Raw genomic sequence first — 14,669 nt, forward strand, 5'->3', positions numbered from 1 at the left:
GTATACGGGCCACACTGTGAATAGCAGCAAGGTTTAGACCGGCACTGTCCACTAGAAATGCAATGCGAGACACACATGTCTTCTTAAATTCTCTAATACCACATCAAAAAAAGTAAAAAAAAAACCAAAAAAAACCCCGGTAAAATTAACTCTAATACATTTCACCCAATATAACCCAAACATGATCATTTTAGAACATTATTAAGCCATCTAAAAATCATTAATGAGGCCGGGCATCGTGGCTCATGCCTGTAATCCTAGCACTCTGGGAGGCTGAGCTCGAGGTCAGGAGTTTGAAACCAGCCTGAACAAGAGAGAGACCCCGTCTCTACTATAAATAGAAAGAAATTAATTGGCCAACTAATATATATCGAAAACATTAGCTGGGCATGGTGGCTCATGCCTGTAGTCCCAGCTACTTGGGAGGCTGGGGCAGGAGGATCACTTGAGCCCAGGAGTTTGAGGCTGCTGTGAGCTAGGCTGACGCCACGGCACTCACTCTAGCCTGGGCAACAAAGCAAGACTCTGTCACAAAAAATAATCATTAATGAGATAATTGACATTCTTTTTTTGTACTGTCTTCAAAATCCAATAGGTATTTTACATTTACAGCACATCTCACTTTGAACTTGAAATTCTTATTAGAAATACTTCATCACACAGTTTATAGTTAAAAAAAATAGAATCACATACCTTCGTTGATCCAAACCTACTTAAAAGTTTACCAGAAATGGAATTCAGTGTCAGTTTTTAAATTTAAGTTAATTAAAATTAAATAAAAATTTAAGAAGCTACAGGTGGCTAAGTGGCTGCTGTCTAGGACAGCACAGGACTAGACCACCAGGGAGAAGAATGATAGAAAGGAGAGATTCCCCAGCTCCAGAGAGGACTTGGGACAGAAGCAGCCCACGAGCCAGAAGCAGCCCGGGCAGGAGCCCAGGGAAAGGGCTGTGAGAAGCAAAGAGCTCAAGGTGACCCAGGTGTACCCCAAGATCTAAGTGCTGGGCATCACAGCCGCACTGGAGGATGGGGTCAGGAGAGGCAGGGGAGGGGCAGGGGTTGGCCCCAGGGCGCTCTCCTTTGGGGACACTCTCGCAGCCCCAGGGTTCTGGGGAGGGCACAGGAGGAGGAGGTCAGGGTGGGTAAAGAGATCCCAAACCTGCCAAAAGTAGGAATGGGTGGAAAAGCAAGAACTATCTTTGACGAAAACAAGAAAGCATTTCTGGGGCCGGATTCTGGAGAGTGACCTTGACACTGCTCTGGACACCTCCGGGAGGCAGATCAGGAACAGGGCTGGGCATCATAGGGAGCTGCCTGGAGCTCAGAGCAAGGATGAGCTTTTAAACAAGGAGAACTGTCCAGCACTGGAAGCAGGGAGCTTCCTGGCCTTGGAGCCCTGGACCGAGAATGTTCTAAAGGAATCACCTCCTCCCCACCCCAGTGGAATACCAAAGCAGAGGCTGGGAAGCCACCTGTCGAGGGGCCGCAGAGGGGTTTCTTCCTGCAGAGAGAGTTGGATGAGTTCCCTCCAGCTAGGTGTGTACTCATTCTGTATTTGGAGTGACAACACTCACAGAGTACTCACCAAGCACCTGAGCTAAGCACTTAGCTGCTATTCGTCCTCACTAAAGCCATGAGCCTGGTCCTCTAGTCAGCCCCACTTCTCAGAGGAGGAAACTGAGTCACTGAGTGGTCGTAGCCAGAAGGTGCTGGAGCCAGGATTTACAAGTGGGCAGTCTAGTCCTAGAGTACCCCGACCCCTCCTCCCCACTGCACCATACCTTCTAGAAGGCAGGTCTACCTGTCTTGTCCTCTCCCTGCTCAGCCTTAACTGGCTACAATTCCCACCTGGCCCCACTTGCTGTGGCGGCCGGAACTACCGCGTCGGGCCCCGCTGGCTGGGGGAGAGGGTAGAGCGGGCCTGGGTTCGCCAGAGCTGCCATTACATCTGCAATCACGTTTACAGTTTCCCTTTGCCTCTTTGCGTGTCTCATCCGGGGGTGTTCTCTCACCCCCGGGATCCTGAGGGGAGAGAGGGCAGGGGAGAGGGAACAGGGCTGGCCCAGATCCCAGCCCCACGGCCCGGCTTCCACATGGCTGAGCAGGAACTCCAGAGCAGGAGCACACAAAGGAGGGCTTTGATGCGTCTCCAGCCAGGCCCAGGCCTCTCCCCTCTCCCCGCAGTTCTTCCTCTGCCCTGCTCTGGGCCTCCTGTGAGCCCGATTTAACGGGAACTGGGTGGTGAGAAGTTCCTTGTGACACAGTAATCCCAACCTGCTGACTGGGCCACGCCTCCAGCGGAGGCTACCTTCAAAGCTCCAAGACAATTCAGGTACCAGGTGGCCCCGAGGAGGAGCTGCCGACCTATTAGGTAAGTCGATACCAGGGGCCTGCCTGGGCCAGGGAGCCCAGGACTGGGGTGAGGGGTCGGAGTGGGGAGACTGCATCGGAGGCTGCCTGTAAAACGAACCGCTGGCCACTCTTCAGGTTGAGCCAGGCCAATCTGACGGCAGATTTAGCAAATAAAAATACAGGACACCCAGTTAAATGTGCCCTATGCAATACTGGGGACACCCTTATGCTAAAAAAGTATTTGTCACTCATCTGAAATTCACATGTAACTGGGCATTCTGCATTTCAACTGGCAACTCTAGATGGCAGGGAATAGCATTGACAGGGTTTGAGGTTAGGCATTTTTCATTGTATATAGCTTGTAAATCCATGTTTTAAAAAATCAAAGTTAACAGCTTAGGCATATTTAGAAAAGAGTTGCTGCACTGAATTTAACCAAGACTTTTCAAGATCGAGGTCTGTTCTGATGGTCTGCTTAACTGGCTGGGGGCGTCCAGCCACTATCTCTCCTGTCTGAGCTCCTGGGGGCAGTTTTGTCACCCTCTCTGTTCCTGTTCTGACAAAACTCAAGTGATGGTGCAGCAGCATTTCAGCGTGTCTGTCCCTGTGCCCACATATTTGGACATCTACCAGCCAGAACGATGGCTTAGATTTGGTTTCTGTGGGTGGATTACAGTCCCTGGAACTTCCCTGTCCTTGCTGGGGCTGTGGAGTGGGAGGGGAAGAGATGGGACACTCTCAGATATTCCCTGGGATCCTCCAAGTGTCTTCGTGCAAGTTAGGCTAATGATAAGTTTGACGATAAAAAAAGGGAGAGGGAACTATGTTTTATAGCAAGACACTGTGCCGGGCACATTGCACGAATTGTATGGCCTTCATGGCAATTCTTTTTGGTAGGTACTATTATTATTTTCCATTTGCAGGTGAGACCCAGAAAGGTTAAATAACTTGCTGGGGCCACACAGGTGGTAAATGACAAAGCCCGATTCACCCCCAGGTCCCTCTGACCTCCAAGGTTTCTGTATCACCGGCTCTCCTAAGGAGTTTGCCTGTAGACGCCTTGGCTCTAGGGGTCAAACAGACTCCGTGTCAGGTGGGCACAGGTTTGAGTCTCAGCTCTGTGACTCCCAACTGTGACTAGGTAGCCGAACTGACCAAAGCAACCTGGTCAAAGGCCGGACAGGATGGGGAAGGGCCCTTGAAGGCACAGGGGCATGTAGGCGGGAGATGAGAACACCTGGAAACAGAAATGCTGTCTCCAAAACCGCCCGGTGGGGAAGCAGGTTGCCTTGTGGGCCATGAGTGAGATTTGTTCTGGGGGCCACGCACTGCTATGTGCAGGTTATTTAGTTACATCTCTCAACCCTTCCATCCCATTTTATAGGAGACAACCAAGACCCGTGTTAAATCACACAGCCTGCAAGTGGAGGAGACAGAATTTGAACCCAGGTCTGACTTTTGAGCTGCAGTAGCCTGCCTCTTGGTGCTGACAAGAGGTCACAACCTGGGTTTGAGTCCTGATCCCTGGCTATTCTTGGCTGTATTACCTTGGACAGATCCCTCTTCTCCCGGCCCTGTTTGCTCCTATGCACAATGGGAATAATGCCAGCCCTGGCTCTGAGATAATGGGTCAGAAAATACTCAGTGCCTCACAAAGCACAGAACACATCCCCAGTGCTATGATTATGTAACCGGTCATCACCACTCCCAAGCGTGAATGCCCAGGGGAAGGGCCGTCCACCAGGCTGGGAAGGTTCTGAGATGCCCTTTCGGTTGGGGCAGGAAGGCCACAGAAGGGAGGAGGGACTGCCTTGTCCTGCAGTGATCCTGGAACTGAGAATGGAGCCCGACTCTAGTTTTGTGCTGGCTGGGCCAACTGTCCCAACAGTTGAGGACTAAGGCTTGTGTGGGTGTCCTTCTCAAAGCCGCATTTCCCCAAGTGTAGCCCAAGAACCATCTCCTCCAGAGCCACCTGGGCCTGCTTTAAATTGCAGATTCCTGGGACCCAGCCCAGACCCCCAGAGTCAGAATCATGGGGGTGGGGCCCAGGCACCTCCATGTCTAACAAATGCCCCAAGTGATTCCATTGCAAGTGAAAGTTTGTGACCCACAGCTCTGAGACAGTAACAGAACGGTTTCTCTAACCACTGCAGCCCTGACTTCCTCTCCTAGGGAAGGGCCGCCCGGAGAGGCCAGGACAGAGGAAGCAGGGCCCTTCCTTCCCCAAGGACTCAGTGTCTTCCAGAGGCAGAATGTCAGACGGGGTGAGTACCCTGTACCCTAGGCTCTCCTTCTCCCACCTTTCCTCTTTCCCGCCCTCCCTCCTCCCTGCTTCCCCATCATCTCCTCTGCCCAGGGTTATAGGCACACACCCTACAACCTCTCTGTTGGCCCTGACCCTCCAAAGGAGGAGTTGCAGCCATGACCTTGGGCAAAAGCACTAGTCTGGGGTCTGAGCAGGCCCATTTGCCTGGCCAGCTCAGGCTGACGGTGGGGGGGTGGGGCGCTGTTCCTGCTTCTTCCTAACTCCTTTCTGCCCAGGTGGGCACGTACCGCGTGGTCCCTGAAGAGGAACAGGAGCTCCGTGCCCAAATGGAGCAGCTCACGACCAAGGACCACGGGCCTGTCTTTGGCCAGTGCAGCCAACTGCCCCGCCACACCTTGCAGAAGGTGAGGTGGCTGGGGGTGTGGGAAGGAACACTCCAGGGAGGAATCAAGGGGAATGTGGCAGAATCCTCTCTCCTGTAGAAAGTGTCCAGACCTGGCTCTCCAGGCCATCCTGGCCCTGTCCTAGGGGCCATCCTGGAGGTCAGGGCTATGGCAGCAACTGGGCTGCGCAGACACCCGGGCCAGCCTAATCCAAGACTGCAGCCTGGAGTCTCTGCACTACGGCTCACCCCAGACTCAGATCTGAGCAGCGCTGGCTCGGAAGTGGCCCTGGGGAACAGGGATCCAGCTGTTGCCCCTGCTGGGTAGGCAAGAGGCGGGAACCAGACCTACTTCCAGCTTGCTGTGTGACCTCGAGCAAATTGCTTTCCTTCTCTGGGTCTTGCCTTCTGTACTCGTGAAAGATGTTTGTTGGACTAGCTCAGAGGTGGTCAGACTGTGCTCCGTGGCGGTTGGCAGAGCTGGCTTAGGGCTGCTGGGGAGGATGAGAAGCGGCTGAGCTGAGCCGGGACTCCTGGCTCCCGTCTCTGCTTCCCTGGGTGTCTGCAGGGAAAGGTGCTCTTGGCTCCTCCGCACTTCCCTCCCCGCCCCCCTGCCCCCATCACGCTGGCTGTCGCTGTCTGTCCAAGGAGAGAGCCGCCTGACACACACAGTTCTCCTGGCCCAAGAGAAGGAAAGAGCAGCTCTGGGGCAGGAGGCAGGCTGCCATCTGCCGGGGACCTTTGTTTTTGTAAAGATCAGAATGGAGCCTGGGAAGCAGCAGAGTGAAGTGATTAGAAGCGGAGCCTGTGTAGGAGTTTCAGCACCACCCCTATCTGGGTAACCTCGGGCAGGAATAGCTTCACCTTTACAAGCCTCAGTGTTCTCATCTGAGAGATGGGGATAAGAATGCCAGGCGCGATGGGTTACAGCAAAGACTAAAAACCAGTGCATTCAAAGGACTTAGCAGGCGCCAAGTAAGGTCTCAGCAAGTACAGGCAGTTATTGTTAGAAAATTTTAGACCCTTGGCTATATCCTGCAAAGGAACCCAGGATGAGCAGTTTGACCTAATTTTCTCCAGACGTGACAATCTGAGGTGCTGCCGGCACAGATGCTGCCTCTGTGGGCAGCAGGGTGAGGGTCCCACTGCAGACCCCTCGGCCCTCCCAGCCGGTCTGGCTCTGGTAGGCGACTCCCCCTCCCCCGCCAATAACTCGGTGCCCACACCCTCGCTGTTCCAGGCCAAGGACGAGCTGAACGAAAGGGAGGAGACTCGCGCGCAGGCGGTGCAAGAGCTGCAGGAGCTGGTGCAGGAGCAGGCGGCCTCTGGGGAGGAGCTGGCAGTGGCTGTGGCCGAGAGGGTGCGGGACAAGGACAGTGCCTTCCTCCTGCGCTTCATCCGCGCCCGGAAATTCAACGTGGGCCGAGCCTACGAGCTGCTCAGAGGTGAGGCCCGAGCCGAGGGGACAGCCCTGGGAAGGCAGAGGCAGGTCAGGAGGATGGTGTTCGCCCTCACCCAGGCACTGAGGAGAGCTGCGGGGGGCAAGTCCGTTTCCCTGAGCCTCCACACCCTTACCTGGAAAATGGGCCCGTGCGTGAACTAAGTAGCCTCCAAGTTCCCTTTCAGCTCTGACGATGAATGCATGAGTGAATGGATGGAGTCTGTCAGGGCCTGATTCCTAGAGGTCTGGCTCCTGTCTCCTCTCTGCCAGCCCTGGGACTCGAGTAGAACTGGGGTACCCAATTTGGGAGGGGAGGGGAGGAGTTTCCCCTCCAGCACCCACCGCCAGAACCTAGGCTTTGGCTCCGGAATGCTGCTGGGAGGGGTCACCGCGGTCACCTAACCCTCATGCGCAGGGCAGCTGAAGACGGTGCCAGCACCGGCAATGAGCCCAGGGACAGAACCGCCTTGGCATTGCCGAACGAACACAAGTTCCCTAAAACCACAAACAAAAAAATAAAATCAAGTCTTTGGTGCTGGGGAGCGACAGGCTGTCTGAGCAGCCCCTCTGCAGGCTAATGGTTTCCCTTGTCTTCCTTCTTCCCCGAATGTCAACTCCGTGCCCTGCTGTGCTGACCGCTGTCTTAGGCCAAGGGGTGCCGCAGAGAACAAGACAGACAAGACTCCCCTTCCCTCAAGGAACTTATTATATTCTAATGGTGGAAATAACAGACCAGATATATAAGATAAAAAATATGGAGAATGTTAGATAGTGATAAGGAATAGAGAGAAAAATAAGAGAGGTGGACTCAAAGGCTCAAGGGGTTGAGGTTTTAGGGAAAGTAGCCAGGAAAACCCTCTGCAAAGAGAACTTTTGAAGAAGAACCCCTCCCTGGGCTCAAGTTTGCTGGTGCAGGCAGCCCCCAGAGGCAGGGACCTTCTCAGGATGGGTGAGGAGGGAGTTGGAGGGCAGACGAGGCGCTGCAGGAAGCAGGGTGAAGGGCCTCTGTCCTGCTTGGGGTTTGGGTTTTATCCAGGGGCTCCTCCCTGGCGCTGCCCACACCTGCTCTCAGCGAAGCCTGCGCCCAGCTGGAAAACCTGTGCCTTGTTCCCATGGGAAAGAAAATAACAAATAATAATTGTCCTCATATTTAGGACTATACCCCATGTTTGCACAGCATACAGTAATGTTCACCCTTGAATCTCGTTTGATTGCAGCGACAATTTGGTGAGATAGGCCAATATTATTATGTGATTTTTGGGAGAGGAAACATGGGCCTCAGATGGGTCGAGTATCTGGCTCCGTCACACACAAGACATGTGGAAGAGGCTGGAAGAGGCCAGGTCTCTGACCCCCACCAGGTGGGGGGAGATGGGATGGGATGGCTCCCTGAGGGGCTCCTCCTTGGCGCTCCCTCCTGCAGGCTACGTGAACTTCCGGCTGCAGTACCCTGAGCTCTTCGACAGCCTGTCCCTGGAGGCTGTCCGCTGCACCATCGAGGCCGGCTACCCTGGTGTCCTCTCCACCCGGGACAAGTATGGCCGAGTGGTCATGCTCTTCAACATTGAGAACTGGCAAAGTGAGGAAATCACCTTCGACGAGGTCAGTGGGGGTTCACTGGGCTCCCTCCCACTCCGTGGGCTGGGTTCCCTCCCCGAACCCTGGCCCTCATTCCTGGCTCCCCAGGAGGCGAGGTCTGTGGAAGGGGAAAGGTGGGCGGCCACCTGCCACCAAGCCCTTCCCAGGCAGGGGGGAGTATTCCTAGGATGTCCAGGGCAGCTGGAAAACCCTGCAGCTTTGCAGTTGGGACCTGCTGGCCAATAGTACATGGCTGTTCCAGGGTGTCCCCACCAAGTGCCAAGTGGGGTAACAGCTGAGAGCCACGAGCCGAGCTGGGGGGCAGCCTGGCCAAATGCTAAAAGCTGAGAGCAACAGAGAGACCAGGAATTAGTGGACTGGGGGCTGGAATAGATTCTGGAAGGCACAGAGCTTCCAACCTATTTAGGAGCCTGAGTTCTTTGTACTAGTATATGCGATTTTGCTTGTCTGAGCCCTGAAGAGGGCTGCCCCAAGTGGGGCTTTTAGGGTTTGTCTTGGGAAAACTTTGGCATGTATCACTGAGCCTTAAAAAGATTTATTTTTTAATTTAAAAAAAGTACAAACTTATTTTACAAAATTCTATCTAGTTGTCTCAATGACATTTATTAAAAAGTCCATCTTTTTTCAATGACTTGAGATGCTATCTTCATCATAGTCTATATTTTCATATGTACTTGGGTCCACTTCTGGACTTTCTATTCTGTTCCATTGGTCCGTTTGTTCATGCTCCAATACCACACTGTTTTAATTATAGAGATTTTATGGCACGTTTAAATTCCATTAGGGCTACTTCTGTCCTTACTGCTCCACTTTTTTTCTTATTATATAAGTGATAGCTACTCATTTTAGAAGATACAAAAAAAATCACCAATTTAAAATTATACACAATTCTACTACCCAGAGATTTCTACCACTGACATCCTCCCAATCTACTTTTTCTAAACACGCACACATTTTTCTTATAAAAATTGGATCATACTCACACTCTGCAATAATATATGCCACAAACATTTTTCTATATCATTAGTCTTTTTTTATTTATTTTTCACTTTCACAGCCTGGTGATCATTAGTCTTCTGTATAATTTTTTTTTTTTTTTTTTTGAGACAAGGTCTTGCTCTGTCATCCAGGCTAGAGTGCAGTGGCCTGATCATAGCTCACTGCAGCCTCAAACTCGTGGGCTCAAGTGATCCTCCTGCCTCAGCCTCCTGAGTGATACAGGCATGCATCACCATGCCCGGCTAATTTTTCTATATTTAGTAGAGATGGGGTCTCGCTCTTGCTCAGGCTGGTCTTGAACTCCTGAGCTCAAGCGATCCTCCCGCCTTGGCCTCCCAAAGTGCTAGGATTATAAGTATGAGCCCTCACGCCCGCCCTCTGTATCATTTTAAAATTGCTCCAGAGTATTCCACAGCATAAATGTAGCATAATTTCACCAGTCCCTTATTGTTGAATATTTGGGTTGTTTCCAATGTTTCTATTCTTATAAGAGAACTGGGCTAAGCACTCCGGCATGTAGCCATGGACGTGACCTTCAAGGTTGTGTTCTTGGTGTACATTCACAGAGGCAGGATGCCCGGATGGATAAACCCTGTGGCAAATGACCTCTAGTAAAGAATTTAGCGATTAGCTCTCCCCTGGGGACCTGAGCCACAGTTACCTTTGCGGGTTGGATTTTATGGCCTGATCCCTGTTCCTAAGATCTTGCAGGCCTACTGCTTCATCCTGGAGAAGCTTCTGGAGAACGAGGAAACGCAGATCAACGGCTTCTGCATCATCGAGAACTTCAAGGGCTTCACCATGCAGCAGGCCGCCGCGCTCCGGCCCTCGGACCTCAGGAAGATGGTGGACATGCTCCAGGTGAGGCCTTGGAGCCCGTTCCCCAGAGCCCTGCGTTCTTGGTTTCATGGTGCTGGCAGGGACCTGAGAAGTCAATCACCTAGTGCCATAAAGGGCAGTGACAAAGCACAGTCCCAACCCAAAATGCCTGCGTGGTGATCAACACTGTGTCCAGTGTTCACATTCATGTTTTTCATTGACTCCTCAGAAGCATTCTCTCCCTGCTTCATCTTATAAACCTGCAAACTGAGGCTCAGAGATTTACATGATTTCTCAAGGTCACATGGCAATCAAGTGGCAGAGACCAAACTTGAATGTGTATCTTCTGACCAGGAATCCCATGCCCTCTGTCCACATAGGTCACGCTGCCTCTCTTTGAATGTGGATTTACCCTGAGAAAGAGATAGCACTAAGCTTCCTGACAACTCATTTCTATACATACTGACATGCCAGGAGTCCCTTCTTAGAGCTACCTTAGATCCGCTCTGTGTGTATCTGGGAACGGAGGGGTGGGTGGTGGGGGTCGGGAGAGGGGCTGAGGACAATGAGGCTTGATCACAGTGTCTCTGTGGTCTATAAGAGTCTGCAGTACATTCAGCAGGTAAGTGGGTTTGAAAAAACTCAGTCACTAAAAAACCAAGCAAGGCTATCATTTCATTTCTTTACTTTACCTAATTCCAGTGTGTTTTGTACCAGCAGGGAGGGGGTTGGGCTGTATGACTCCTGGGGCTTCCTCCCTGCAGTTTGGAGCCACAGTGAACCCAGGGCTCCCTAGCCGCTGGCCCAGGGCTGCATCCTTTAGTGGGTTCTGCTCCGGGGAGAACAGGTGCTGCTGGCCAAGTGTGTCCTATGCCATGGGGACAGGCCGTGGGGAATGAGTGGGAACCTCTGAGGACACTGGGGCCATGGGATGGGGGTCACTCTCTGTCGCTGCAGGATTCCTTCCCGGCCCGGTTCAAAGCCATCCACTTCATCTACCAGCCGTGGTACTTCACCACGACCTACAACGTGGTCAAGCCCTTCTTGAAGAGCAAGCTGCTCCAGAGGGTGAGTGCACGGCCTGCCCAGGGCAGTCCTCTGGGAGTGAGTCAGTGAGCAGATGTGGGGCTGGGGCGGGAGGGAGCTCGTGGGACAAGAGGGCTGAGGGTGGGATCCTCACCGGAGCCGTCCTCACGCTCTGTACTGTGGTCCTGAACTGTCCTCCTGTCTACCTCCTCCCTCATCCCTAGAGCACCTCCTGCTCAGCTCTGTCTCCCTTGCCCCTGCAGGTCTTTGTCCATGGGGATGACCTCTCTGACTTCTTCCAGGAGATTGACGAGAACATCCTGCCCTGTGACTTTGGGGGCACCCTGCCCAAGTATGACGGCAAAGTCGTTGCTGAGCAGCTCTTTGGGCCCCAGGCCGAATCTGAGAACACAGCCTTCTGAGGACGTCTCCCGGCGCCTGAGCTGTAGTTAGCACCCCCGGCCTCTCCTCCATTGCCCTGGCCCCACGTCAGGAAGGGGCTGCCGAGGTGGTGACTGTGCTTCCCCTGAACCTCCCTAAGCTCCCGTGAGCCCAGGTGTCACCCTCCTGCCAAGTTGGAGGTGCAATAAAGAAGGGGAAATTCCCTTGAACAAGAATTGGGGGCAGTTGCTAATATATTCCCGCCTGCCCTTAATGCTTTAAGATGGTGACTTTTGTGCGAGATTGAATTTTAAAGACTCTCATTAAGCTCCTCAATAATTTCCTTTGCTGGCCAGGCACAATGGCTCAGGCCTATAATCCTAGCACTCTGGGAAGCAGATGCAGGAGGATTTGCTTGAGGTCAGGAGTTTGAGACCAGCCTGAGTGAGACCCATCTCTACTAAAAACAGAAAGAAAATTTAGCCAGGTTTGGTGATACATGCCTGTAGTCCCAGCTACTCGGGAGGCTGAGGCAGGAGGATTGCTTGAGCCCAGGAGTCTGAGGTTGCTGTGAGCTAGACTGACGCCACGGCACTCTAGCCCAGGTGACAGAGTGAGACTGTCTCAAAACAGTTTTTTTTCTTTGCAACAGAGTTTTGCTACTTAGGGTCTATGAAAACAGGCAAGGAGCCTGGGTTAAAAGTCCCGCCTCTCCCCCAAATACAATAAATAGATGATAAAAGAGGGAAGGTATAAGTTCAAATGATTCAGCAAACACAGTAATCTTGGTGGCCTGTACGCAGGCGAGCGGTTTTCCACACTGAATTCCAGGGTGGAAGCAGCCTGGAAGCAGCCTCATTTGGGGTGGCCTGTTCCCTTCGGTCACCTGCAGTCTGATGTGTGTAGAACCCCTGCTGGAAACCGCTGTGTGCGGAGCATGCAGTTCCCTGTTGGGGAAGTGCTGGCTGCTTCGGGTTGGGGCTCCCAGACACTGACAGGTACTTCTCCCAAGATGCTACGTTTACGTGCCCACACGGAAGCGGACGCCTGTTACCTACCTAGCAGCGGTAGGTGAGGCTTGTCCTGCCCAGTGGCTCGTGCGCAGATACCTCAGTGAATCAACTCCAGACTTGTCTGCTCTTGCCTGGGTCACTCCCCTCCCATAGGGACCAAGTACCCTTGGTGCCATACCCACCTGTTGCAGGACCTTACAGCCATTCCTGGGACTTCAAGTTCTGCCCAATCCCATCTGTTTCCACAGAGTTCTCTTCCTTGTGTTCCAGTGAAGCTATGCCCATGTTACATGCAAATGTACATATATGCCTTTTTTAATTTTAAACATTTTAAATAATATTAATTAATACAGTTACTACTTTTTTTTTTCATCCACGTGATTAAGGTATCCTTAGACATACATGCCTTTATTTCACTCCTAGGGTTTGCAGTGTGTGCTCATTACCCAAGTAGCTTCCTTCTTTATAACATTCGCAGCCAACGATCCATGGTCATTTATGATATTTACACAGGACCTCTGAGCTGGAGGAGGAATCGTAGCAAATAATTGTGGGCGGAAGGGTGGGAGGTTAACCGGGGAGGATTTCCCTCCACAAGTTGAGGCTTCCTTTTTTCAAACCAAATCTCATGTGGAACCTTGGTATTGAAACCTAAAAAGGATGGAGCTGCTGTGGTGGCAGGGGCCTCACCCTGGGGGATCTCCTGGGAACATGCTTGAAGGTGCGGGCCACTGTGTCCCATGGTGCTGTGGGGCCACGTGACGAAAGAAGGGAGACTAGCGTTTGCCTGTGGAGGGCGCTGGTGGCCTGAATGGGGGGGGGCAGGGATGAGGCCGAGTGAAAGAATTCAAAGGAATTCGTACTTTTCACGTTTTCAGGATGTCCTTCTACGCGTTTGTCCAGAGTTGTGCCCCAGATTTGAGGGAAACAGTGGCTGACCCCTGCCGGTTGACTCCCGTCTTCCCCCTGCACCCTGCCCAGTGCCCTCCTGGACGCGGCCCGGCCCACCCTCTGAGGTGGCAGCTCTAAGTTTATGAGTGAGATCAGGATGGGGAGAGAACTGCAGGCTTATGCTGGGGTGCTGGGGTGCCCACGAAAGTCGAAAGTTGGCAGTGGCTTTCTGAGCAAGAAACCACAGGGCTGGGACCCAGGGAGCCGGCTCTGACTGTGGGCTCGCACTGCCCCCTGCTGGCCTTGCCCTGGCGCTGCTGGGCAGGAAGGAGAGCTGGGTGGGCTGGGTGGTGCCCTAGAGGGTGTCTTAAGACCATGAATATTAAATCGGATGTGCTCAGCCTCACAAAATCCCAGATGCCTATGTGGGTGATCCCTACAGGTGGCCACCCCCCAACATTAATGAGATAGAGGAAGAGGGACGGTAAAATACTCATTTGAAAGCCACCAGCTATGGGAAGAGTGACAACAAAACATGAATTTTATGACAACCATTTGATGCCCATGACAGCTTCCTTTCTGGAGACACGTGGGATGAGACAGGGATTCTGCCACATAAAAGTAATTTGACGCCGGGCGCGGTGGCTCCCGCCTGTAATCCTAGCACTCTGGGAGGCCGAGGTGGGCGGATTGCTCGAGGTCAGGAGTTTGAAACCAGCCTGAGCAAGAGCGAGACCCCGTCTCTACTATAAATAGAAAGAAATTAATTGGTCAACTAATATATATAGAAAAAAAATTAGCCGGGCATGGTGGCGCATGCCTGTAGTCCCAGCTACACGGGAGGCTGAGGCAGCAGGATCGCTTGAGCCCAGGAGATTGAGGTTGCTGTGAGCTAGGCTGACGCCACAGTACTCACTCTAGCCTGGGCAACAAGGCAAGACTCTGTCTCAAAAAAAAACAAAAACAAAAACAAAAAAGTGGTAATTTGAGCAGAATGAGAGTAGGAAGGTTGCAGCGATGCTTTCCTGCCATCCTAATGTGGGCTTTCAGACTCCGGAAGCAATTCATCAAGGTGTGGGTGGAGGTCTCCACAAGGAATTGGCCACCAGCTTCAGAGAGCCTCTAAACGAAATGGGCCACTGCTCAGAGCCTCGAGTTTACCCAAGGGAAACTGGAAGGGGATGATGCTGTCTGGAGGCCTGGCAAAGGCTTCTGGAAGAGGTGCGCCTTTGTCTTAAGCCAGGAAAAGAGGTGAAGAGTCACCTAAGGGGTGAAGTGGGCCATCACTGATCCTACTGTCTGTTGGGCGGTGGTGATGCATGGCTCAGTGTTGGGTCTAGAAGCTTGCAGGATGCCCTGGAGGTCTGAGGAGGGCAGTGTCTGTTCCACTTGGGAACTCACTAGCAATGCACACACCTAGGCCCCATCACAGAAGTGCTGAATCAGAATCTGCATTTTTAACAAGACACTCCACCTCCTCCCCCCCTAAAAGGGATGGCA

The 14,669-nt window shown here is 52.5% G+C and overlaps 1 protein-coding gene across 2 annotated transcripts; it reads left to right on the forward strand.

Annotated features, from left to right (window-relative positions):
- Positions 1-2,199: 2,199 nt before the first annotated feature.
- Positions 2,200-11,549, forward strand: RLBP1 (retinaldehyde binding protein 1). Of its 2 annotated transcripts, none has more exons than XM_076004759.1 (8): positions 2,200-2,371; positions 4,506-4,616; positions 4,894-5,022; positions 6,241-6,445; positions 7,865-8,043; positions 9,742-9,900; positions 10,816-10,926; positions 11,148-11,549. In XM_076004759.1, exons 2-8 carry the CDS (start codon positions 4,605-4,607, stop codon positions 11,304-11,306), a joined length of 954 nt encoding a protein of 317 aa, XP_075860874.1. In that variant the 5' UTR covers positions 2,200-2,371; positions 4,506-4,604; the 3' UTR covers positions 11,307-11,549. The 2 variants fall into 2 exon arrangements, with proteins under 2 accessions (XP_075860874.1, XP_075860875.1); XM_076004760.1 differs by having other exon boundaries at positions 4,525-4,616.
- The last annotated feature ends 3,120 nt before the right edge of the window (positions 11,550-14,669 follow it).

This window comes from Microcebus murinus, chromosome 7 (assembly GCF_040939455.1).
Source record: "Microcebus murinus isolate Inina chromosome 7, M.murinus_Inina_mat1.0, whole genome shotgun sequence".
NCBI lineage: Eukaryota > Metazoa > Chordata > Mammalia > Primates > Cheirogaleidae > Microcebus > Microcebus murinus.

What these genes read in the sequence shown, in the direction of transcription:
- RLBP1 (XM_076004759.1), top strand. An exon ending in CCCGCCACACCTTGCAGAAG is followed by an intron (nt 5,023 to 6,240) that starts GTGAGGTGGCTG and finishes TCGCTGTTCCAG; the next exon opens with GCCAAGGACGAGCTGAACGA. An exon ending in AGAGCAAGCTGCTCCAGAGG is followed by an intron (nt 10,927 to 11,147) that starts GTGAGTGCACGG and finishes TTGCCCCTGCAG; the next exon opens with GTCTTTGTCCATGGGGATGA.